This window comes from Strigops habroptila, chromosome 2 (genome assembly GCF_004027225.2).
Source record: "Strigops habroptila isolate Jane chromosome 2, bStrHab1.2.pri, whole genome shotgun sequence".
In the NCBI taxonomy this organism is placed as follows: domain Eukaryota; kingdom Metazoa; phylum Chordata; class Aves; order Psittaciformes; family Psittacidae; genus Strigops; species Strigops habroptila.
The window spans coordinates 56,122,297-56,146,721 of NC_044278.2; the positions used below are offsets into that span (position 1 = coordinate 56,122,297).

Sequence of the window (24,425 nt, forward strand, 5' to 3'; positions counted from 1 at the left end):
ATAAAGGCAAAGCTTAATCTTGCAAGGATTAGTGACTCTAAATCGATATAACTAAAAAAACTATTGAAAAATGCTGAAGATAGGTGGCTTCAGAGACTAGCAAAATGACTTGCCTGCTAATTTTCAAAAGTCTTTACAGACACTGATTGTACCTGGAACCTCTGATTTGATTACCAAAATAAAAAATGTCTACTGTAGTAGCCTCCTTTGTACTTTAATTAAGAGCTTTGTATTTAAATATAACCATCTTATCCCCTCAGGTTATTTTTGAAGTAAGCTTCTGGCAAGGCAGCAGTGTGGTGGATTAGAGGCTTGGAATTGAGGAAAAATCATCATTTGGCACACAGTTTAGAATAATGTGTACATATATATAAATACATGTGTATACAATATCATGTAACAAGATACAGGATTGGATTTATTAAAGCCAAATGGAAAGATATTTTCTCTTTTAATATTCTAGATCTCTATTAATATATGCAACATAGATATTGCACTGCAGCTTGATTCAGATAAATAACACAATAGCACATTAACCTGATCTGTCCAACGAAAGCTCCATTTTTCTACGAATGTAAAGCCAAGTTATCAGCTTGGCTGTCTGCATCTACTGCTCCATCTAACTGTGGCTGTTATACCTGACGTGTGTATATAACACGTATCACCCACCAGCTCACCATTTGTCATGAAGCATGCAAGCATGAGCTGAAAAGCAGTAGTGCCTGATAAAGCACACTTACGGAAAATGAGCAGCAGGGTAGCGGCAGAGGTCTCAGTCTGGGGGTGCAAATGACCAGTATTAAAAGGGGAGAAGGGTGAACAATTCGTACAAGACGTGGCTGAATGTGAAAAGCCAGAAAAAAATGGATTTTTCTAGTTCTATTTCAGAAGAGAACTTACAGCTTCCAAATTTTAATGGGCAAGCATGTGCATCCATGGGGAAATCTTCAAGCTGCATGGGACATTCAGCAGAGATGGTCAATCTGTGGGGGAGTAAAAAGAAAACACATCATTGTTTGTTGGTGCCTTCCCTTTAGGCCTTTCATGGCAATACATGTGTGCTGACACAAGCAAACTTTTCCTGAAGGCTCCTCACACTGAAATCTGCTGAAATCATAAACCCCCTGATAAACTGAATGTAAGACAGGCCAGGTGGACCACTGTAGGCCTCATCTAGTAACGCTGAGACGTGAAATGATTTTATTTATGTAGGTTGCTCCAATGAGATCATTCCTTCTTATAAGTACGTGAAGGATCTCCTGTGCTTCAGCTTTTGCCATGCGTCTTATCTGCCTTCTGTAGATACTGCAACTGGACTAGGAATTTTACTCCCGAGTATAGCATTGTTACAGACATTAAGAAGCACAGACATATATAGATGTAACTACTTAAATATATATAAACAAATATTTATAAATAAAAGTATATAAACATTTATAATTATATATAAAGTTATATATAAAGTCAATGACATATATATTACTTTATATAGCACTACAGTTAGTTTCTATGGAAATCACATGGTATTGGAACAGCCCATTCCAGTTCAACATAATATTGTGAATTATCTGGGTACCTTGTCAGGCAAAAAACCAGCAGGGTCATTTTCCCCAACACATTGCCTGGGGAAGCAATTCCACCTTGAACTGCCCTGCCACTATGTGGAAATTCTGAAGCTGTAAGTGGATATAGAAGTCAGAAGGGGAAAACTCTCAGGAAAACAGACATATCCCGTAGATGTTCTGTATGATTGACAGATTAAGCTGAACACGAAGAAAAGTCTGAGGTAAATTTCTGAGCAGTGAAGTATCAGTTATCTTGATATCAAGAGAACCAAAGCTCACTTTTCTAGGTGCATGCAGCACATAGCACAATAAGTCTGTTTTGATTATGCCATTTTGATATTTGCGTAATACAGATGGTTTGCCCAGGATAGTGAGGATGCAAATCTCATTTTTCATTATGAATACCCTTATGGTTTTCTCATTTTATGCTGTTATTCTGCCTCAGAAGCAAAAGACCAGAGACACCCAAAGCCTTACAGACTGCCTGGTGCTGGGGTGATACAAGGCTCTGCTAGAAGGCAGCCTGGTTCCTTACCAAATTGCTGCCTGGGAGGCAAAAATCTGCAAAGAAATTCACACCACCATACTATCAGAATGCAAAACTACCCTTTTCTATCACAACAGCCAAATGTACTTATACTCCCCTGCTATATATACTCACCGCTTTATATTAGCACACCAAAGTGAGTATTCTTGCTACAAGAAGTTCTATCCAAAGGGATCATTAACAATCTGTCTGTGTACAGATGGCAGAGTGTTCAGCCCGTCCAATTCAATACAACACAATGATGCCTTGCTGGGGCACTCCAGCTACATGGACAATAAATTGGGGGAAACAGCTCCACACTCTGCCAAGGCACAGAAACTCTGGAGCTTTACCAACAGTTGGAAATGGCAAAATAAGCACAGAGAAATGCAATAGTATTCTTGGCTAGAGATCATATCATGAGGATGAGCTGGGAAACGGGGAGGGAAAAAGGCAAACTGCAAACAGTAACAGAAATTGTAAAGACAATACATCATGTAAAACCAAAGAAAAAAATCTCCAATTCAGAACAGAGATAATGTATCATTTGGTAATAACAGACAGGAAGTCTCCAATACGGAAAAGAAATTACTGAAGTCTGAGATACCTGCCCTTAGGCAAAACTGTTCTTGGACTTTACTTTAGCAAAAGAAATTTTAAAATCACTAAAATAAGGAGTTGGGTGCAGTGGAGACTGCCCTTGGGCACCAAATCCAGCAAAGCCACAGTCACTGAGAGTGCTACGTCATGAATTTAATAAGCTGGTTCTAGTAGCATCCTGCCCAGAACTGGCATCCTTTTCATAAAAATCACTTTAATGATTGGGTACTTGAAAGCAAGGCTACCATCCCTCCAATGCATCGTTATATTTTCTGTAGTAAGTATTGCAAATTTAATTTTCTTGATAAATTCAGAAACCTTGCTCTAAGTGCCGTAAGAAAGCTCGTGTGTTTTACTGCAATCCATCTCCTGTCTCTTTGTCTACCAACAGTTCAAGTATGTTGTTTCAAAGGCTGCAGCTTGACAACATTTTAATACATACACTTGTCACCTGCAAACATCAAAGGAGAGGTTCCCTATATCCATCTTACCAAGACAGCAGCTGTGGAATCAGGAAGTAAAGGAAGATTCAATGCAGAATTATGAATAAGACCTTCTCTTTCAACTGATTGTCCTATGAATTTTATCCTGCAGCTTGCATCACTGGAAATAACGCTTGTGTGTAATGAGGAAGGCTGTAGAGATTCCTCAACTGTAAATGTGGAAGTGAAAATGAGGTGCGCAGAGGCTGTGACCTAGTGCAATTTAATTATGTCCCTCCAGAAATTAGTTTTGCCTATCTTAAATGAAAGGGAAGCACATAAGGCTGGGCACCTGGCTGCCACTACCTGCCTCAGAAGCCACAAAGACCCTGGTGGTGCCAGGGCTGCTGCTGTGGCCCCTCTGAATTCCTCATCCACCAAAAGCTGGCAAATAGCCCTTTAAAGGATGGTGCCTGGTGCAGTCTTCTGGGTCTAGCCCAGAGGTAGAGAGAATGGAGTTTATCAGCTGAGAATGTGCTTGGGTACAGCCTTTCCTTTCATTAACATGAATCCTTCGGATGAAGAAGTTCTTTTGCTTGTTATCAATGATCTCTCAATGGAGGCATTCTTCTTTTCTTTCCCCATGCCTCCATTCTAGGGCCACTCCTAGTCTGGCCACTTTGAATAAATGAACTAGTTATTCCTATTTATTACATGCTATTCATAAGAAGTATGTAGTTGAGTCCCTAAGGTAATTTTAAAATACTCAGTGAACACTCTCCTAGCTCCCCCTTACAAGGTGTGCATTAGCCAAAGCTTGTGAAGCATCTTGGAATGGGCAACACAACAGAAAACTTGACCGTGGGTTCTGATACACGGCATAAGTGTCACCACCCTGAGTTTCTGCAGAGCCCTCTGTGCACAACAAGAGCTGTTCTTCATTACTGTGTGAGGACCCGAAAAACAGAGTCATTAAATTGACTCCTGGTTCAAAGACACTGAATTTTCTACTGCACACAGGAAAAAAAAAGCAGCACAGCAGCCATCTCTTACACTCTGGAGGCTGGAAGCATGGATCATTGCATACAGATTTGCTCCTAGGTGCAGAGTACAAACTATATATTCAGATCATAGCTCCAGGAGTCACAGATTAATTGGTATCTGGGTATGCTCCTTCAAATGCCACCTGGGGTGATATTTGCACACTTTGGCTTTTAACACTGTGTTAAAATATAGGTACCCTTTGCATACCACAGTTTACACAGCTGATTATAACAAAATTACTCCCAGTTTGCACTTATTGAAAGAAGAGAAAGGAGGCCTTGGCATGCATATGTGAAACAGCCTTTGACTAATCCTTTTAATATGGTCAATCCAGAATGATCTTGCTGTGCTCACTGCAGCACATTATCTGAGCTAGAGACAGTCTTCAAACCAGGATTCTTCTGTCACAGCACAAGTGCTGCTCAAACTGCAGTTCCTTCCAACAGAAGTATTTAAAAGTTTCCCTCCTTCACCATCGTTCTGTCTTAATAAAAGCCCTATGGAATTAGTTTCACTCAACAGCTTTTGACAAGATTACGAGTGGCTGTTAAAGGTCTTCTAAAATGGGAGGATGAAACTCTGATTTTATTGAAGTTAATGGTAAAATTCTGCCTGACTTCAACGGGGACGGTATTCATGCAAAATATGTAAAAAACCCTTGTTACAGCTGCTGCTGTATTATTAACAACAAAATTTCATTTTCATAACTCTCCAAATACTTATGCTGCTATCCAAATGTTAATCAACCAACAAAATGCTATAGCATACCTTAACTACCTGAAAAAAAAGTTAGGTCTTCAAAGCTTCATCAAAGCTTCATTATACAGAGCCTTTATTTTAAGAACATAGATTACTGAAGTTCTGTTTCAATAAAATATACATACATCAGTTAATACTCATCTAAGAAAAGCACAACAGTTCAAGCATCAAGACTTCTTCAGTCCAGAAAAGTTACTTTTAACCATTTCCATTAGAGAATTAAGTATGACAATGCTTTCAAGAGGCCGTTTCTTTTTAAATAAGAAGGAGGAGAAGGAGGTGTTAAAGTCAAGGATGTGACAAAGAAATAAATACAGATGTTTAGGAGCCAGACATCCGCAGCAAGCATGCTTCAAGGAGAGGTGGGAGTCCCTGGCAGAAGTCCCAGAGGCACAAGGCACCCCATCCCATAAGAGCCTGTTTTAGGGAGCTGCAGGGGCCTCCCCACTGTTCCCGTGATTTCCTTCTATGCAAGGAGCTTCTGCTCCTACTCGTGGGAAAAGAGCTGGGAGACTGAGCAAAGCTATCATCTCTCTGCTACCCTGGAAATGCAGAAAACACTTTCCAGAGCATTATCTGCAGCTGCCAGGCAGGAGGTGAGGGCAGTCACCTACCCGGGGAGCAAACAGACAGTCGCAGAAATTCGCTTTTTCTTATCAGCTACTAGCCTTAGTATGCAAACAAATTAAAACAGAGAGCTTTAGAAGAAGAGGGGATCAAACAGGCAGAGTCACCAGTGGCTTTTGGGAGAAGTTAACTCAAGATAAGTATTGAAAAATAAGAGTTACTGATGAAGGGGACACAAGGAATATTTTGTCGGCTCTGAGGTACTGAGGCTGAAGAGATACGAAGTTCTTCTGCCTGTTTGCCCTAATTCCCAAACCAGCTCCATCTTCTTAGTTGTTTATTTCTGTGCACTGCCCTTGCCCCTGATTAAAGGGAGTATTTTAATATTGTGCTTTGGCCCTACCTGTGCTGACAACTAGCAGCTGCTGCGGGGCTCAGTCAGGACAGGCACAGAAAAGCGAAAGTGCCCTTCCCAGCATGAGATCAGCCATCACCATTTACCTTAAAAAAAGGCAAAATTTTAACTTGAAACTCATCTTGAACCTATCTCAACATGCCTAAAGAGAGTTATGTGGATTCAGCCTTGCCCAAGCTATACCTCACTCCAAGAGGCTTGCTGGCTCCCTGCAGAGGGAGACTTCAGGGTCAGAAGTCAAGTCTAGGCAGAGATTCCTTGGATACCTGCTCCAACAGGACCTGGGCAGAACAATTTGAGCTCTTGCAGCATCTCCAATATACACCCTCATACACTCATGTGGATAAGAGAATAATGAAGAGTTGCTGGTTTGGGTTGTTGTGTGTTTTTTCAAAATGTGAACACATTGTTAGGTTTGTGAAATTACTCATTTAGTCTTGACTCAAGACACAACTATTCACCCGTTCTCCCACTGTGATGTCTTGGGAACACTTCTATAAACAAACTGTTATTCTTTTCAAAGGGTTTTAAATCAAGGCCCTGATGTTTCAGGCCCCAGCACAGTAAGTGTGTAGTCCAGGGAACTGATGTCTCTCTGTGTTCCTTAGGTAAATGTAACGTGCTTATATGAGCACATATATACACACACACACATATATATGTATCTGTAAACACCTTTCTTGGTACTGAAGCACTTCCCATACAGTCTTAACAAACCCTGTGGATGGCGGTGATAGTGGGTTACCTAACACAGCACAAAAGTGTTAGGATGTGGATACACCCTCAGTCATGGTATTGATGGCTGTAAGAGTCACCCTGAAACCTCCTCCTGGCTGGTTGACAGTCTGCAGCCCGCCTCAGGGGCAGAGAATCCTGGTAACTCAAACATTGCCTTGCTTACAAATCTCCAGCACTGTGCTGGATAAGAGGCCAAAATACAGACTCAGGGCCTTGTTCTGCACCTCTGTGTGGGCTGTGGAGGCAGTTCACCACTGCTTCTTATTTATAACACTGGTTATAACTCATTTCTTTGGAATCCACTTATAAAGTGAACACAGAATAGAAATTAAAACTAGGACCTGGAGTAAGTTGGTCTGCAGAAATTTTAGCCCATTTTTCCTTCATAACCACTCTGCCAAGAATAGTACCTTTTTCTGATTTTCTTATGATAATGAGATGAATTATCTTTATATGATACCAAAATGTGCTTTGAAGAGCTCCAGTTACTGATGGTTTTGTGAGCTGTGAATGCATAATTCAGATGTATAGTGTACTTGATAGCAAAACTCTTATTTTAAGCAAACCAAATCCTTAGCATAGCTTATGCTGAAGTGAGAAAACAAGGCTTTAATTGCCGAGATTAACCGTCCTGAAAAGTAGGTTATCTGAGGTGGACAGGATTGATCTCAAAAGCTGCACCACTATAGGAATGACCTCCCTGCATGTGGAGTACTTTGGCATACCCAGAGCACACTCTTAGATGGGAACTGGGAGATGTTCAGCCTCTAGATACAGGAAGAACAGAGAAAGTCAATGAAATAACCAATAAGACACTTAAATTATCTGTTCTTTGATAAGGATTTGGGGAGTTCTAGAAAGAATCACATTTCCAGCTCCTGGTAAAAGTTTATAACAGAGGTAGTGCATTTCATTCTACATTATTTCTTTAACATGCATAAAACCAATGGGTGGAGCACTGAGTTTATGCTCATCCATCCCTGCCATGCAATGTGTCTAATGAAGTCCATATGCAAGGTAAAACTTGCTGGTAACAGCTCTGCTTTTTATCAGACTAACTGGTGCAGTAAAAAACTCAAGCTTTTTGGCAGTCAACTCCTTCTCCAGGTTCTCTGCCTATAAACCTTATTTTCCTAAAGAAACTTTAGACCAATATGGCTATGCAGCTATGAATGCTATAGTACAGTATCATACATATCTACTTGATAGTTTTACTTAAAGAGATCTCCAAGCTTTCTCTCCTTGCTGGTCCTTTATCCATGATGAACTCTCCCTGACACCCATGATGACGGCCTTTAAATCTCTCCTCTGCTGTAGCTTCTATTTTTACTGAATTCTTGAATTAAACCCCCAAAATCTAACTAGTACTAGCAATGCTGAGAAGCTGATGCAGTTGTAGATGCAGGCAAAATGAGAAACATCTCAACTGGCCCACACTTCATTATGCCCTGCCACATGTTTCCCCAAGTCTGTACATGCTACACATTTTGACTATACTCTTCTCAGCATGACCCTTTGGCAGCATGTTCTACTATGTGCTAACTGCAATAAATAAAATTGTTCTTGAAGTGCTGTGTAAGACTGAACTATGAGCTTCTCTTTGGCTCTCAAGAGAGTCCAGTCCAGCTACTGGCAGAACCAGCCAGTGATGGCAATGCCTGTTGCTACCCAACCACAAGTGGTCATCCGACCCTTGCTTTCAGCAGGAGAAAACGCAAGAACATGAGGATGAAGGGAGCACAGAAAGCTCTCCCAGGCACCCTAGGTGATGGAGGCTAAGGACTGTGATGGACATGGCACAGTTCCTTCCTCCCAGTTCACACAACCTTTATATTTGTATGGACAGGCACAGAATTGCATGTGGCATTTTCTACAAAGAAAAATGAGCTGGATTTAAAAAGTAATGAGGCATCGGGTGAGCGGTACCAGCTCGAATGGGCTCTCTCACATCTACACTGGGACGCATAGACATGAGGGGGTAGGTAGGAGGGATTATGATCTCACAACATTAAATACAGTGTTGAAATCCTTGGTTATTTTCCACAGTTCGGACAGATGATCCAGAGCTCCAAAACATCTCACCACAGTTTCCTTTCAGCCACTCACCTCTGACCCCAGACTCTTCTTATTCACCTCATTTTTCTATGTCCATGTCCCAGGTCACCACTCATCCTGCCTTTTGTGTAAGTTCAATACTCTTCCACACCTCTGTGTGAAAGGGCCTCAAATGATTTGACAATAACCTCTTTCACAGGAAAAAACGGGCATAAGCCTATTCGTATGTACCCCTATCGGTAACAGAGAGGGTTGTTTAGCCATCCAAGCAGAACATTATTACCTGGGGTTTTTTGCCTTGCTACATGCTCTTGATCAATACAGCCGTAAAATGCCAGGTAAAGGGGCAGGCTGTGGATGCTTGCCGCTTCAGGGAAAGAGTCCTCTGATCCCTCAGCTTTTTCACACCATAAACAGTGACTAAACAAGCCTCAATTTACCATCTGTTTGCTATTTACACCACCACCAGTGCTAGCATCTCCTACAGCATAAGCACCTGTTTACTGTAGTGCAACCTGAGAGAAGAGCCAAGTCTCCTAGTGACATTTGATTGTCCCCATGCTAAACTATGTTCAACAATATACTTGGCTCCTCCTGTTCACCCAGATTTCCCCAGGATGAAGAGGCAGTAATGCAGCTGGATGGGAGCTCCTGTTCCTATCAAAATCAGTGGGGTCCTTTTTTCCCAAAGGCATGCACCCATCTGCCCTTGCATGCAATCGGGAATGACAGAGCTGTGCCTACACACAAGGTGATATCTTCAGAAGAGACAGAAAAGCAAAACCAGCTAGGATGGGTGAGATACATATTCTACCACTGGACTGAGCAAACCTAGAAATAGTGGTTTAATTGATGCTGAAATAAATTTGTGTAGCTGATGTTTTTAAGATGCACATTTAATGACAAAACCATAGTGGGTGTTTATTATTTTGATTAAGGAGGTTTTACTAATTTTCCTTGTATATTAGCTGAATCTCCAATTCAAAACATAGTTGATTTTTTTACATGGGCAGCACATATTGTGCATTAGCCATTGAAGAGATGACTGTGGAGCAATGAGACAACCTTATGAAGTCTGAAAGAACCATTAAAATAATCTGGGGTTTTATCATCTCTTCTGGTCCTGAAGTTTCCTGGCCCAGATTCCTGACAGGAGTATTAAAAGGGAAGGCCAGCCTTGCTTCCAGAAATTCTTCCTAGGATTTTATACTGAATATAGGGTATATAATGAACACAACCTCAGGATTTTAGCTAGAGCCTGGTGAAAAAGACTTACTTCATCATTTAAAGCAACTACATAAAAGTAACAGTTTGGAATTTTTTGAGTGATACAAACATGACTGTAAGATACCAATTGGTGTATGTGGCTTCAGGAAATTTTAGTTTAACAGTAGAAAATGGAATGTCAGGCTGAACATCAATATAAGATAAATTAACACAGTAACATCTCTTAGAAATTAACTGAGGTCTCCAAAGGCAAAATCTTAAGACTTCTACAGAACAGAGTAGACAACGGACTAGAAATAGACACTGCCAGTGCCTCCCTAAGCTCTTTATTGCTCAAATACATGCTTTTACCTTCTGACCACTTCAGATATCTATATCTGCAGTACCAACCTGCAATACCTTGTAGTTATTCCTAAGTGACCATCATGAGCACCAAGTATCCTGCTCTCCAAAACCCTTCTACCCCGATTTCTTGCACAATCCTATCTCACCTAAGCCCTCAAATGCATTTTCCTGATCCTTCACTCTTGACTCAGCCACAGGTACCCGGAACCCACCAACAGCTAGCTGGCCTCTGGCATCCCTCGCTAGATACCCCTTTCCTCACCAACATGCTATGGGCTGTTCCCTTCATCTAAACAAGCAAAGGCAGGATTGCAATTTATTGGAGTTTCTTGAGCTCCTCCTAAGATGCACTATATTTCCTCCTACACCCACCTAGACAAAAGTGGAGGATTGAACCCAATTTAAATGCACTCACATGTGCACAACCTTGGGCTTCATGTTGCATGGAGAGGAGACTGAGCAAGTCTTCCACAAGACAGCTGCAGGACCAGCTGCTGGCCAGAACATCCCATAGCTTTAGGCAGCCGGCACACTAACCATCTCCAGGCTACATTAGTATGGGGGTGGGAAACACCAATGGAAATAAGTAAGTAGGATGGGACTCGTGACTAAACACAGACATCAATAGTAACAGCAGTTACCCTATGCTCCTTTTTCTGCCACTGTGAAAAAAACCAGGAACCCCCTAAAGTATAAGTGGAAAGAGTGTATCATCTCTCATACTAAAGCAGATATCTGAAATAATGCAGACACCTACTCCTTAAAAAAGTCTCTCCCTGCACCGGGAGCAATTCTGAGCCAAGAAGCTCAGCTGCAGCCATCAATGCTACAGATGAGTTGTATTAGCTAAGGTGAATCCCATCCATCCTGCCTGGTGCACTCCACCACAGTATATTTTAGATTACTCATTGGCAGTCTGACGTTTGAGCACAAACATAAATATACTTCAGAGAACGGTATTTCCAATTAGGCAGATGAAGATTTTAATTTCAGTCTAAGTAAAATGACTAGGGAGTTCACTGTAATGTTATTTTCCCCTGGTAGTAAAAAAAGATAGGGTAGCCATAACAATTCTCCAGTATCTATCAGGTACTTTCAAAGTCCCCAGATGCAGAAGCTGGGACTTGTCTGCAGATTTGGGCAAAGAGAGAGTCACCAAAGCAGATGTGCTCTCCTAGAGGTGCTTGGGGCTACCCTTCAGGGCACTGCTTCCCTCTGGTTTCTGTTCAGTCACCCCACTCCCTCCATGCACGCCCAGGACTGGCCCTCAGTTTGTCCCTATAAATCAGGGGGAACACAAGGGAATCTGGCAGAAATTGTACCAGCTAACCCCAAGGGAAAGCTGGGTCTGACTCTTTGCTCAGCGCAGACCTGGAACTGAAGTCGGACCTTTCGTAACCCCTCAAAGTATAGGCAAGCACCTCCTTCATCCAAGGACAGGCTGGTTCTTGTTTGAGTTTTGTCTTTTAACCAATTCTGCCCCTGCTGTGTGAGTTCCCGTCTCTGCGATGGAGATCCCTGCGGCACTCTGCCCACTTTTATTTCCAACAGAATAGGCTATTGTCACACATTCTACATAGGTACTATATTTGGGCTGGTCATAATCGCCTGTTTTGAATGTATTACACCACAGCCTCCTCTGATGCCTTTCTCTCCCTGTGGGTAACTTCAGCCATGGATTTTTCAAAACAAAAAATCTTGGCTCCTTGAAGGACAAGTTTTTAGGAACGGGGCAATATGCAATCGAAGCAGAGAGATGGGAACCAATAGGCTTGGTGTTAAAACAAGAATCCTGCTGCTATCCTCAGGGAAGGGCCCTTCATTTCATATATCTCCATTTTCTCTCACTCTGTCAAAATGTGAATTGATGAAAAGCAGCTGAGAGTCCTTGTCACCACGGCAGTTTTTCATAACTCTGTGAGATCCAGCCCAATGTGAAGAAATTATTTTTCTTCCAGCTTCAGGCAGTTTGAAGACTGAATATAAAAGAAAAGGCAGCAAGTCTAACAGAGGAAAAAAAAAAAGTGTATTTGTATGGCTTGATAGCTCCTAATTAGTTTTATAATATTTACACAATGCCCAAAAGCATTGACAGATCCCTTTCTGTAAATATAAATGGATGCATAAATTACATCTTTCCTTTGAAATAAGAGCAACATATTCAAATTGAACAGAAATGTTCCCATCTAGTCGGCTGGCTGATTGAAAACATAGGGTTCATTTTAAAGTGTAGATTTGCTGCACCGTTATCTTCCAGACAACTGGTTTTATAATCAATAGCTCTACAGCATAAAATGGTTAGCGTGCTAATCAAGTGCTTCATAGAAGAGCAGACTTCATGCTAACATGCATCCAGAACGTGTACACTTGCACATAAAATTTTAATGCCCAGTGCTAATGTAAGAAACAGTATTTTCAGCATAGATCTAAGCCTGTGCATTCGCTCCAGAGCAGCAAGCAGTGTGGTTTTGCTGCCATCAAGTGGATAGCCATCCTACACACTGCTGAATTTTAAATATCTCCCAGGAGCGGTAAAACAACCATATTTCAGGGCTGTACTAAAAATTTTGGACTTCTTTAACACCATACTGACAAATGTCTGCAGTCTCTAGCTGATAAATTATGCATCTGCAGATTAATGGGACACATTTAACTGTTAAACACTCTCAGGATCTCTGGCAACCTTCAGTTGCCATAATAACATGGGAAAAATCTGTTTGTACTCTCTTCAGATATACAACCTGAACGCTGTATATCTCCATATACATGTTTAAAATCCCAAATTATATCAGATGACTGGCAGTCCTACTGGTAGCAAAAGGGGTTTGGGGTCCTTTCAAAATGAGCACGGCTCTACGTGCAAACGGGGCTCTAAGGAGCCTAGCCCTTGTGATGACACAGAAAGCCTATAAGCTGATAGAAAATCATTAAAAAATGCCTATGAGCGGCTAGTGAAAAGTTAATTTATGGTCCAAAGATTTAGCTCTAGTGAGCATGCTCTACTTCAGACAATTTCTGGCTTCTCTGCAGCTTTTTTTCTGGCATCCTACAGCAAAGTTTATCAAAGCTTCTGTCTTTACAGCCAGTTCCTACTGACTGAAAAAATGCAGCTCACTGAGACATGCTGGCTTTCTTCTTAGCCTGGAAAGGTTGCTTAAATCACTGCACCCATTTTTTAAAATAGTTTCAAGAAGTAAGGCAATTTTATGCTTTTTACAACATTTATTTCTCAGATAAGACAAACTAAACATATTTTAAGTTTTTAAAGGGAAAGAGTCAAATTTTTGCCTCCATTCACAAAACTATTTTCTATAGATTCTTGAAATATGAAGCATATTTGCTAGTGATTTTTTTACCACAGCGTTCTTACAGAAAACAAAAAATAAAAAAATAAATTTAAAAGTGGCGATGCGGACAATACTCCCCTCTAGGGGCAGAAACAGAATTTGCAACATTAGATTCAGCAGTGTATCATTTGTAAAATAAAACAAATAGGGCCTACCAAATCAAAGACAACCAGAATCATTAAGTTATTCCCTGCAGAAAATACTGCTGCCTATGAAATCTGTCTAAAAAGCATGTTGTGTTCCTATATTCATGAAGAAGGGTTTTAATACTACATCTATATAGAAGCCTATTTATCACATTTCCCTAGCAACATATATCCCATCAACTTCTGACCTAGACAATGTATCACCCAATGCAATATGCAAAGAATACATTTTTCCTTCAAAGTAAACACATGTATCATGCAAACGTATGTACTGACAAGTGCTAAAGCTGGAAGTTTGCTCAGCTGATCATACTTAGTACATTTGGAAGTCAAATAAGATGGAAGGTCAGCATCGGCTCAGCTGCTTTCCTCCTCTTCATTCAGGCAGCCAGATGCAAGGTTGCAAAAGCAATTCAGGCATCTCCGTCAATGACAGAGGGTCCAATCCTCCCGGCACAGATTACTCCTACGTACAGTCTGCGAAGCTTGCAATTCCTCCTTGGAAACAAGGGGAATGCAGAGCTAACAGAGGGTTGTCTCCCCATCCCCAGCTCCTGAGAACTGAGTAAGCCTGTTGGGAGCTACAGGAGATGGGGCTCAAGCCCCAGCTAAGACCTAGTACCTTCAACCAGCTCACCACTGCCGAGACAAGCAGGTCTCCCCTCAAAAAGCTGGTGCTGTCTACCTTCTCACAAAGAGCCATCCTAGGCAGCACTATTGAGCTGTTATCTTTACTGGTAACATGCAAAGGCAGCTGAAGGGGCTGGCTGCATGTCACAGCCACCCCTGCATAGGTCAGGATGGGATCCTCAAGCCACCTTGCAGCAGAGCGTCACTCATGCTGCTGAAACGCCCATCACAAAAAACTGCTATCCCTAAAGTGGCGCAGCTCCATGCACGTTACAAAAGCAGCCCCCTGACTTGTGTTTAAACAGAATAGCACAGACACTTTTTTATTTTTAAAGTTATTACTTGCAATAGTAGAAGGCAAGCTATTTAAAAAGCTTTGCGCTCCATTTCTTATCAAATACACCATGGTTAGCAGGAATTTATCTTCACACACATGCACGTCCACACACAATACTCTACCCCCAAAAAAATAAAAAGCTATGTTGCATGGTTTTTTAGGTTGCAAAAGCATTCTGTGTCTTTCTGTAGCCTACAAAAACATCAATCCCAAAGAGCATTTCCCTGTGAAAACCAGGGGAAGAGGGACTGAGTGGGATGATGAGAAAGTCTGTGTCAAACCCAAATTATTCTCCAGCCGCATATGCTGAGCAGGGCAATGTCTTTTCCTCAATACACCTATAGCCTGTGGCACCTAAAGTGACAATACTCTGCCGTAGTCACAGGAGAGGCGCCTCCACAGAGTAACTTGGATTCAACAGCGAGAACACCTAGGTCTTGCTTGCCCAGGTCTTGCTCTGCTGCCTGGGATGGCTCAGCTCATTGCCTCATGAATCGGTGCTTTGCTGCATTTCTTTAATGCTGCAAAACCAAGTGCTTGCACAGAAATAATATGCCAGCTGCAAATCCACCACACGACATAATGTTTTGCTCCAGGCCGACTGCGAGCCTGATCTGGACTTTACTTACACAAGTAATTTACACAGATAAAAGGGAACTGCCTCTGCAGCAGTCTCTGAAGTGGTACTAGTGTAGTTGTAGCAGCAGTGAGACTGGTTCTAAGGCCAGCATTACAAATATTTTTGTGAAAATAAGTTTCTCTGATAGTTATTCTGACTTGTATTCATTTATGCATGTGTTTGTACCCTTACATTGTTTCAGTTTATTATTGTGGAGATCACTAACTTGGGGCTAGTAAGAACAAGAAGACACATAGTAGATGAGAAAACTAAGGGTTGGGGTTTTTTCCTTTTTAGACATGAGCTCTATCACTTCCAAGTCTTTTTAGCGCTGGTGCAGTTACAACTATAATAGTCTAAAGTTGTAAGGACTTACATATACCTTACTTCTCTTACGTATACCTTACTTCTCTTACATCTCTTTTCCTTTCCAAAAGAGAGATTTAAGGCTAGGGCCTAAATAAATAATTAAGTAAGGTCGAAAACCCCTGAAATAAAATCTGGGAATCTCTAGATGACTGTGTATGAAAACATTATTCCCTTGAGCACCAACAGGTCTTAACCAATGTGCCCCAGGAGCAAGCTCAGGGCTTGCTCTCCCCATGTGCAGCACTGGGTGGCTTTCAGCTCTGCCCCCCAGAGCACCAGCATCAGTGGGAACTGAGCTCCCCTCTCTCCTTGCCAGGGGCTGCCTGCTGAAACCCCAGGCATCTCAGCACCTAACTTCAGGCTCCCGACCACTCTGCTGGGTTTCAGGCACCACTCTGGGCTTGTATGTGAAAAGCTCAGAATTACATTTTGTTGCTCGGTAGGTTTTTCCTTTCATCTCTTTTTCCAGTGTTGTCCATATGACTACGGTCTTGGAGAAAACCCTGTTGAAGACAGACGGCAGCCTTAATTACTACAGGCTAATTACCTTTCATGAGCAAATTGCCATACACCAATGTGGGTTTTGGCCTGAGAAGAATTTCAGGCAATCCTCTAACATCACCGACACTGTATCTTATATCGAGGTTATACAATGATGAAGCTTGACAGTATCCTCTAGACAGATGAGGAGCATGACTCTGAAGATCTGAGACACCAGTTTGCTTCTCTGCGAGTATAATGTGCCAGCTTTGTTTTCAGGAAAGAAGCTTCACAGTGCTCCTAGCTCATTTCATTTATCCCTGTGATGATTTGCCTTTTATCAGTATTAGTGAAATGGAAAAAAAAAAAAAAGTAATAAAAGCTCCAAGGGTTCAAGATGTACTGCCCCCAAACAAGATAGTTCCTGGTCTTGAAGACAGTTCTGTAATCAGCACTGTAGCTGCAAATACAAACAGCAAGAGAGAACATATCTTCACAAAAACCCCTGGACTGAATCATCAAATCCGTTGAGAATATGCCTTCCATTTAATAAAAAGAAATATTTAAGCACTAGCCATATTCAGAAGTTACAAATTAATTGGTACTTGTAGGCAGTGATTATGTTTTCCATTTTTCTTGATATTCACATAAATATGTGCGAAAGATTGGGTGCCCGGCTCTGCTAGGAGTGGGGAAAGTGACGCTCCCCACAAGGATTTGCAAAGCTAGTTGGGAATCAGCACCAGAAGAAATCGAACGTGGTTATTACCTCATAGTGTACAGCAGAGTGCCATCATCCTCCAGGCGCAGAAGTTTGTTTGGGGTTGTCATGTTGTGAGCAATAGACTTCTTGCCATTGTGGAAAAAAGTGTCTGGGGTCCAAATCTTGCTAGCAAGCAGGTTGTTGAGAGGGAGGCGTTGCATAGGTCCTTTGAATCGCAGCCTTTCATCTTTCCAGCTTTGTCGGAAAAAAACATCAATGGTGTATTCCTGGCACAAAGAAACACTTGAAGTATTGCAGGATCTGAATAGGAGCAATGGTTCCAAAAACGACTTCAGCAAAGTAGATACAGTGAATCTGGCAACCACACGCTCAAACTTACCATTTCGGTGTCTGACACAGGACCAAAACTGGTAACATAGATGTCTGTTTTCACCTGAGTTATTCTCTCTGTAATAAATATAGGCTCTGCATTAGGAATTGCTTTAAGATGCAAATACATGCTTGTGATGCACTTCTCTATTAACTCTGAATCTCTCAAAAATCCCCAAAAGCTTGAAATTAAAGATGTTTGAGGAGGAATTTAATCCCTGATTAAATGCAGTGGTCAACCTTTGGGAGACCAGGCTCTCTTCTTATAATCAGTGGAAAGAAACAGGCCCATCAAGGGTGCAATTCCTCTGGCTGGCAGGCTTTGATCACAGAATCACAGAATTGTTTGGGTTAGAAAGAACCTTAAAGATCATCTGGTTCCAAACCCCCTGCCATGGGCAGGGACACCTTCCACTAGCCCAGGTTGCTCAAGGCCCCGTCCAGCCTGGCCTTGAACACTGCCAGGGATGGGGCAGCCACAGCTTCTCTGGGCAACCTGTTCCTGTGTCTCACCACCCTCACAGTAAAGAGCTTCTTCCTTACGTCTAATATAAATCTACCCTCTTTCGGTTTAAAACCATTACTCCTTGTCCTATCATCACACTTTGCCATGAAAAGTCCCTCTCCATCTTTCTTGTAGGCCCCCTTTAGGTACTGGAAGGCTACTATGAGGTCTCCCTGGAGCCTTCTCCAGGCTGAATAAGCCCAACTCCTTCAGTCTGCCTCCACAGGAGAGGTGTTCCAGCCCTCCGATCATCTTCGTGGCCCTCCTCTAGATTCACTCCAACAGGTTCACGTCCCTCTTGTGTTGGGGGCCCCAGAGCTGAACGCAGTATTCACAAGACCAAGGCGGGGAGAATCACCAACCTCAATCTGCTGGCCACGCTTCTTCTGATGCAGCCCAGGATGTGATTGGCTTTCTGGGCTGTCAGCACACATTACCAGCATATATCCAATACCTACTATAGGGTGAGATGAAGTGTATCTTGGAAGGACCTATTTCCATCCACTGGCTTGGGTGATCTGCCCCATTTCATACATCTATATTATAGATGTCCAAAGTTAGGTGAAATTAATTCTACCCACAAAACTCTAAGTCTTTCTGGCATCTTTTCAAATCCAGGACTAATTTAATTTAAGGGCAGAAATTTCAGAAGTTCGTTACATAAGATAGGAGCATCGAGCCCTATTTTCAAGCATCTCTGTGTAAAGTGAGAGGAGAAGGAGAGAAAGGGATGAAAGCAATGTGTTGGTCTCACAAGAGGAAAGGGTGGGGGTAGCCAGATTAAAAAAGGGCCAAGAAAAAAACATAACAGATGGTTTACACATGCATAGGAGATGAGAGAAATCTGGGGGATAGAGAGCTGAAGGAGGGCTCAACAAGGTTAGGATGGCAAGCAACTATTCACATGTTATGGTTTTAAAATAGCTGCTTTAGAGGTTACCAAAATGACATATTAATATAGATTTGCTGTAGCTGTCTAAAAATGGATGATTTGGGGATCTGCTTTTAACTGATTTTTGTCACTGGTGTTATTTTATACATGCTGACCAGAGAAGGAACCTTGCAGCAACCTGCTAGCACCATCTCACTAACCTTAGGGAGTACTACAAAGAACAGAAACCCAAACTGTATTCAATTACAGAAAAATGCACCACACATGCTCTCCTAATGCAACATCAGATGACCTCAGTGACTGAAAGAGGACAACTTTCAGTGACCTTTGTATTGCATTCCATTTGCCAGGGGACAAATCTATTTTCTGGGCTTTGTTTAGCTAATGAAATACAACTCCCTCATCAAGGCCCATGCTGACAGCAGGTACTCATGTGGGAGGGCATCATGCAAACGATGGTCTTGCACAGTGGGAGGACCAGACACAGCAAATGCATTATCCTACCTCCCAGTCCCGGGCGCAGTCGGTTGTCGTAGCCATCCAGCAGACCGTCCAAGATCCTGGTGAATATAGTGATGTTATCATTGGCGTCCTCTTTTCCCGATGCTGTTGGCGTTTGTGAGAAGCTATTTTATGTAAATGAAAAGAAACAAGTCAAAAGCCACGTCAGCTTCAAGGGGCTTCGGTCTCAAGGGAACTTTGTGATGGAGCCTCTGCCCTATCCTGCTGCTCCAGCTGAGTGGCACAGGGAGCTGCAGCGATTTCATCACTGCTGTAAGTAACCATAAATAGCTCTCCCTGGAAGAGGAGGACCTAAGGAAGGACCCATATCACGGAGGTACAGGCCTGGGGTGCTGAATCGCAGTACACCTAAGCCCACTGACCATCTTGCTATAATGCACAGGGAGACCCCAATCCCTTGTGCTGCCCTGCCCAACCTCAGTCTCACTACTTCCCCAGTGCTGGCATGTCTCCAGTCCCTGAAAGGAGCAAAGTCAGCTCACAGGACCAGCAAAAGCTGTTACTGGGTTTTCCCCTGGGTTAGCTCTCCAGTCTTTGGGAATTGCATCAGCAGGCAGGGGAGCTGCACAAGTAGCACTGGCTTGCCTTGAGGACACTGCTTCAAGAGTGTCTGAAGGTACTCTTTAATCCTTACATGCCAAACAGCTTCTCATTTCCAGTTTATTTAATTTATTTGAGGATAACAACTCCCATTGCATTCAAAAATCCCAGCCCAGATCACTAGGGTATCTGAAAAAACATGTAACTGCAGTACAGAAAACACAGTTCTTCATTCCTCCTCTCTTTTGCCTAAATTCGTCCTCCCTTGTAGTATGCAAATAACAGCAATGTATAGTGGGCTTCATTCCATATCTTTTAGGCCAAATTTGTTTTATTCTGAACTTTTTTTATTTCAACATTTTATCCATGGCTTAGACCTAGGAAACTGCTCACAGCTCAAGAGTACAACTAGAATTTACATTTTTAAGTCCATCTGATTTTCATTTAAAGATGCTTAGGAGAATCCCCTCCCTAATGATGCCTTTGCCCACAAGAAGAACATACACTTCAGTTTATCCATAAGCATGCTTCACCTGCAGCAAGCAATGACCATCTCTTAGGACAGCAAGTTTGCTCACACTCGGTGCTTATTCAAGTTTCAGTCTCTGCTGAAACAGGCAACAAATGCTTTAGCTGTGACAGGGCACATCGTCCCACTAGGAACCGTACCCTGCCTCATGCACCCTGCCAGCAGAGAGGAATCACTTACACTCCAACAACCTGCGCTCGACATGAGCTAGTCACCCAGAGAGAAAAAAAAACTTTAAAAATCCATGTTTATTTACTAACAGTCCCCAGAGATATAAATCAGTAAATAAAGAGAGAACCTCAAAGCATCCCTCTGAACAGCTTGCCTTGCGGAATGCTTGTAACACATGCGTTAGGCTTACCTAGCAGAACAGGCTTTATACAGAGAAAGACAAGGGACCTCAACCTTGTTTAACCTGCTCAAGGTTTACATTCATGGGACCTCGCTGACACCCATGTGATGGGTCTGGAAATTTTAGTGACATAAGACCTGTCTCAGGACAAGCTCCTGGTGGGCACGTTGCGGACATGGGGACCCCCAGTCCTGCACCTGTTCCCTTTACAGCATATGTGCTTCTGCTGGAAAAGGAAAGGATTGCAAAGCCTCTCAGAAAGGGGGATCAAGGCTGGGCGGTGGCAGCACGGGCCCGATTCTAGGGAATGCCAAAGCACATGCAAATGCCTGGCCGAGGAGGCTCCTCACGGCCCGAGTGCCATCAGGACTGCTGCGACCCTCAACAAGCTCAAGACTGGAGAGCCCAAGCCACCAAGGAGTTCTCCTTTGCTGCAGGCAGAGGCATAGCCACAAATCTCACCCATTTTTCAGGCCATCAGGTCAAAAGACCAAATTAATTCTGTTTTCTATGCTGTGAGCAAAACCTTTACTGAGTAACTGAGGCAGCCAACATCACAGACATGTTTGACTAATATCAAAGATACTATTCCAGCAGATGCAAACTGATTACAGAAACATTAGACATTCTTGCATGCCAGACCATTCAAGACAAAAGACTGCATGCTTTTTTGTCAATCATAATCAAAGGGATTCACTACATAAGGGTGAATATTCACAAGTAGCAGCCTAATGAATACAAACGGAAGACAGAAGTTACAGAGGTGCTTCATATGCAGTGACCATAACTAACTCTTTGGTAAAATCCTAGAATACTATTTTAAACTTTCCTCATTTATTTTAGCTTCTCTTTTTTTTTTCTTTCATAAGAAAGAGATAAGCATCATGCTGTCTGCCTGCTTCAACCTATCAATGTAGGAACCAGTTTTCATTTTCCAATGTACCTGACAAAAAAGCAGAGAGATCAAACTTCATTTCATTCCTACAAGTTTCACGAGAAGCAGTGACTAGACAAGGGGAGAGTGATCTAAATTAGTGCCTCATTAAGTAAAAATGTGAGGTCAGCAGTCATCTATTCCCTCTGGCTCACTGACTGGGCCAGTCAGCACGCATATAGCTCAGAAACAGCCTCAGCAAAACCAGCCCACCTCCCCTCTGCTAATTAAGAGATGTGGAGGAGACTTGCAGGGTGATTAGGAAAGGTCCTGAGAGAAAAGGACCACAGAGGTAAAATGTAGGTGTTGCACTGGGAGATGGGAACAAGGGATGCCAAATGCAGAGCCGGGATTATTGCAAAGGTACAGTGCTGGGGGCACAGGATACAAAGCTTCACTAGTTTCTCTGCTCTTGAAAAAGCTTGTTATTTTTAGTGCTTATGGCTGAATTCAAAGCCAACTGAACTCAGAGGGAAGAATTCCATTGAACTATTTTTGTGGGGATGGGACAAAATATACTTAGTTCTCACAACTGCTCCTCTGAATCTAACAGGAGCAATTGATGCTGCTTCCTTGTATCTCAGCTATATACATCTTTCACAAGAATAGTATGCACACCTCAAATACTGAAATAATCTCCACAAGAAAAGCTAATTAATAGAGGAAAAAGACAGAGAAACAACTAGGGTGAAGATTCATAAAAAGAGTCTGCACTTCATCTGCAAAACTGCAATCCAATTTAGATTTGGCAGATCGCTTCACCCGAAAAAGATGGCATCTGAGGCTGAATTTCGATGAAATGTCAGTATTATGTGAAGTTGCATTTGTAAATGGGTTACTGTTTGCCATTAATGCAAATGTTACTTTCTCTTTCACAGAAAAGTTGACGTTTAATTTCTATTTTTGAGATTGCTGGTGAAATGCATGTTTTGAAGTAAGTGCTGAGGCTGTCTTTCATGACGTTAGACCTTTAAACTGTCCCTGCAAGCTTACGTGCATATATTAGATACGACAGCTCTAAGAATAGAGAGAAAATGGGTGATATCCTAAATTAATTATTGCCACACAGCTAAAGATGAGGTTTTATCGACATATTAGTAGGTAAGCATATTATTGCCTCTCTGCAACCAAAAATGTTTTTATAGCAGACATTTTCAGTTATGAATAAAAATAAACCTAGAAAAGCATCTTAGGAAAATGCTAAGAAAATTCAAAGATAATTACATTTAAAGCTCATTAGTGAACATAAACTAAACCAACCAGGAGTACTTCTCATCACACTTATTTAATATTGCAATTTCAGGGTGACTGAAAAAATCAGAAGCCACAGAAGGGGCACATCAGTGTAAAATGTAATAACTCTCTAAAGATGCTCAGATATAGTTTCTGATGAGTTCATCATTTACCATTTTAAACATCACTGTCTTTTTTGCCATCTAGTCAAAATCATGACAGGTACAACTCATAGCTTAGTTGTAATAAGAGGAAAACGTATGGTGGATATTACGTGTTTTTTCCAAAACCTTTTTTTAAAAAAAAATGTAAGAGACACTGGAAGGAGTATTTTGCTATTGGAAGTCGTATTCTTCTCTCTCGCTCTCTTAAAAGCTGAGTTTCCAATAACTTGCTTTAATAGGATTGGAATTATACCAGAACTTCAGACAAATTAACCGTTTGTGGAAAAGGCAGTGGAGAATGCACTTGCACACTTTTCGATATTGCCAACTGGCCAGACATCAAAGGAAATAGATTTACTTTTCTAAGTTAGCTGCTTGCTATCCTTTCTTACAGATTCTTGAGATCTAAAAAGGCTGGTATTTTGTGAATTTGTGCAACGAAGATTCAATTCTTTCACAGTGAATTAGGATAGAGAAGAGAACAGACTAAAATGACAAAAATGTAATGATCTTTGCAGATCCTTAAAGAATAATGTAATTCTTTTATTTAGCAAGAGCAGTATTTTACTACCCACAAGCAATTTGTGAGCAGTGTAACGAAAACCTGTTCTTCACAGAGCTACGTCTTATCATCCTCGCTCCCTTGCACCTTAACACCCTTTTCAATATCCTGAATTTCTCCCAGGGTCATTAAACACCTTCCAGTACTCTCAGCTCGCCAGGTCACTGACCTGCAGCTTCTCTGGGAGGCAATGTGTGCTAGGGCTGGTCCTGCATCAAGCACGTGCTGGATGGCCTGCAGGTACACACCTGCATTTTGGCCAGGTGGGAGGCCAAGTGAAACAGAGATGCTGAAGCTGTCGCTTTCTGTTCGGCAGAGGGATTGACTGACTGATGCCTGTCTGCCTCCTCCAAACACTTCTAGGTACCCACTTAGTCTTCCAATTATCAAAATCATCTGATGGGTTCAAAAAGCTATCTGGAGACATGGAGAAGGAAAGAAAACAGAATAAAAAAATAAACCAACAAGTGTGACTGCACGATGAGGTGATAATTCTTACAAAACTATGTTAAAAATATTCCTAGCATCTGCTAGGAATGGCAGAGAAAGGGATAACTCAGCAGAACTAACTGCAGAGACTAACCTGAAATAACAGCCTGAAGGAAAGGTATGTTCAGCCTAAATAGCAGGATTATGGTGTTAGTGATAAGGGCTGTGTGAGCTAGTGGAAAAGCATGTGAAACTACAGACATGCCACGGACTGAATTCTTACAGTTCACAGAGAAGTTTTGCATTGGCTACATTTAATTGGGATCTTCTGTTTTCCATGTTTCTACTGTTATAAACATTATTAGCAGATGACAACTAAACTGTGGGTACACCAACAACATCCATCCCCCTTGGTTTTGGCTCTCAGACAGATTTCTGAAGTTGTGTGTCCAAAACGCAAAAACACAGGGACTGTGCAT

The 24,425-nt window shown here is 41.9% G+C and overlaps 1 protein-coding gene across 2 annotated transcripts in view; it reads right to left on the reverse strand.

Moving 5' to 3' along the window:
* Positions 1 to 24,425, reverse strand: part of GABRA5 (gamma-aminobutyric acid type A receptor subunit alpha5) — a 55,291-nt gene that overhangs the window by 26,461 nt on the left and 4,405 nt on the right. For both annotated transcript variants that reach the window (XM_030476086.1, XM_030476088.2), the window contains exons 3-6: positions 19,186 to 19,307; positions 17,295 to 17,362; positions 16,961 to 17,181; positions 901 to 983 (exon numbers count right to left, since the gene is read on the reverse strand). In XM_030476086.1, coding sequence (XP_030331946.1) covers positions 901 to 983; positions 16,961 to 17,181; positions 17,295 to 17,362; positions 19,186 to 19,307 — 494 coding nt within the window. The remainder of the gene's footprint in view (positions 1 to 900; positions 984 to 16,960; positions 17,182 to 17,294; positions 17,363 to 19,185; positions 19,308 to 24,425) is intronic.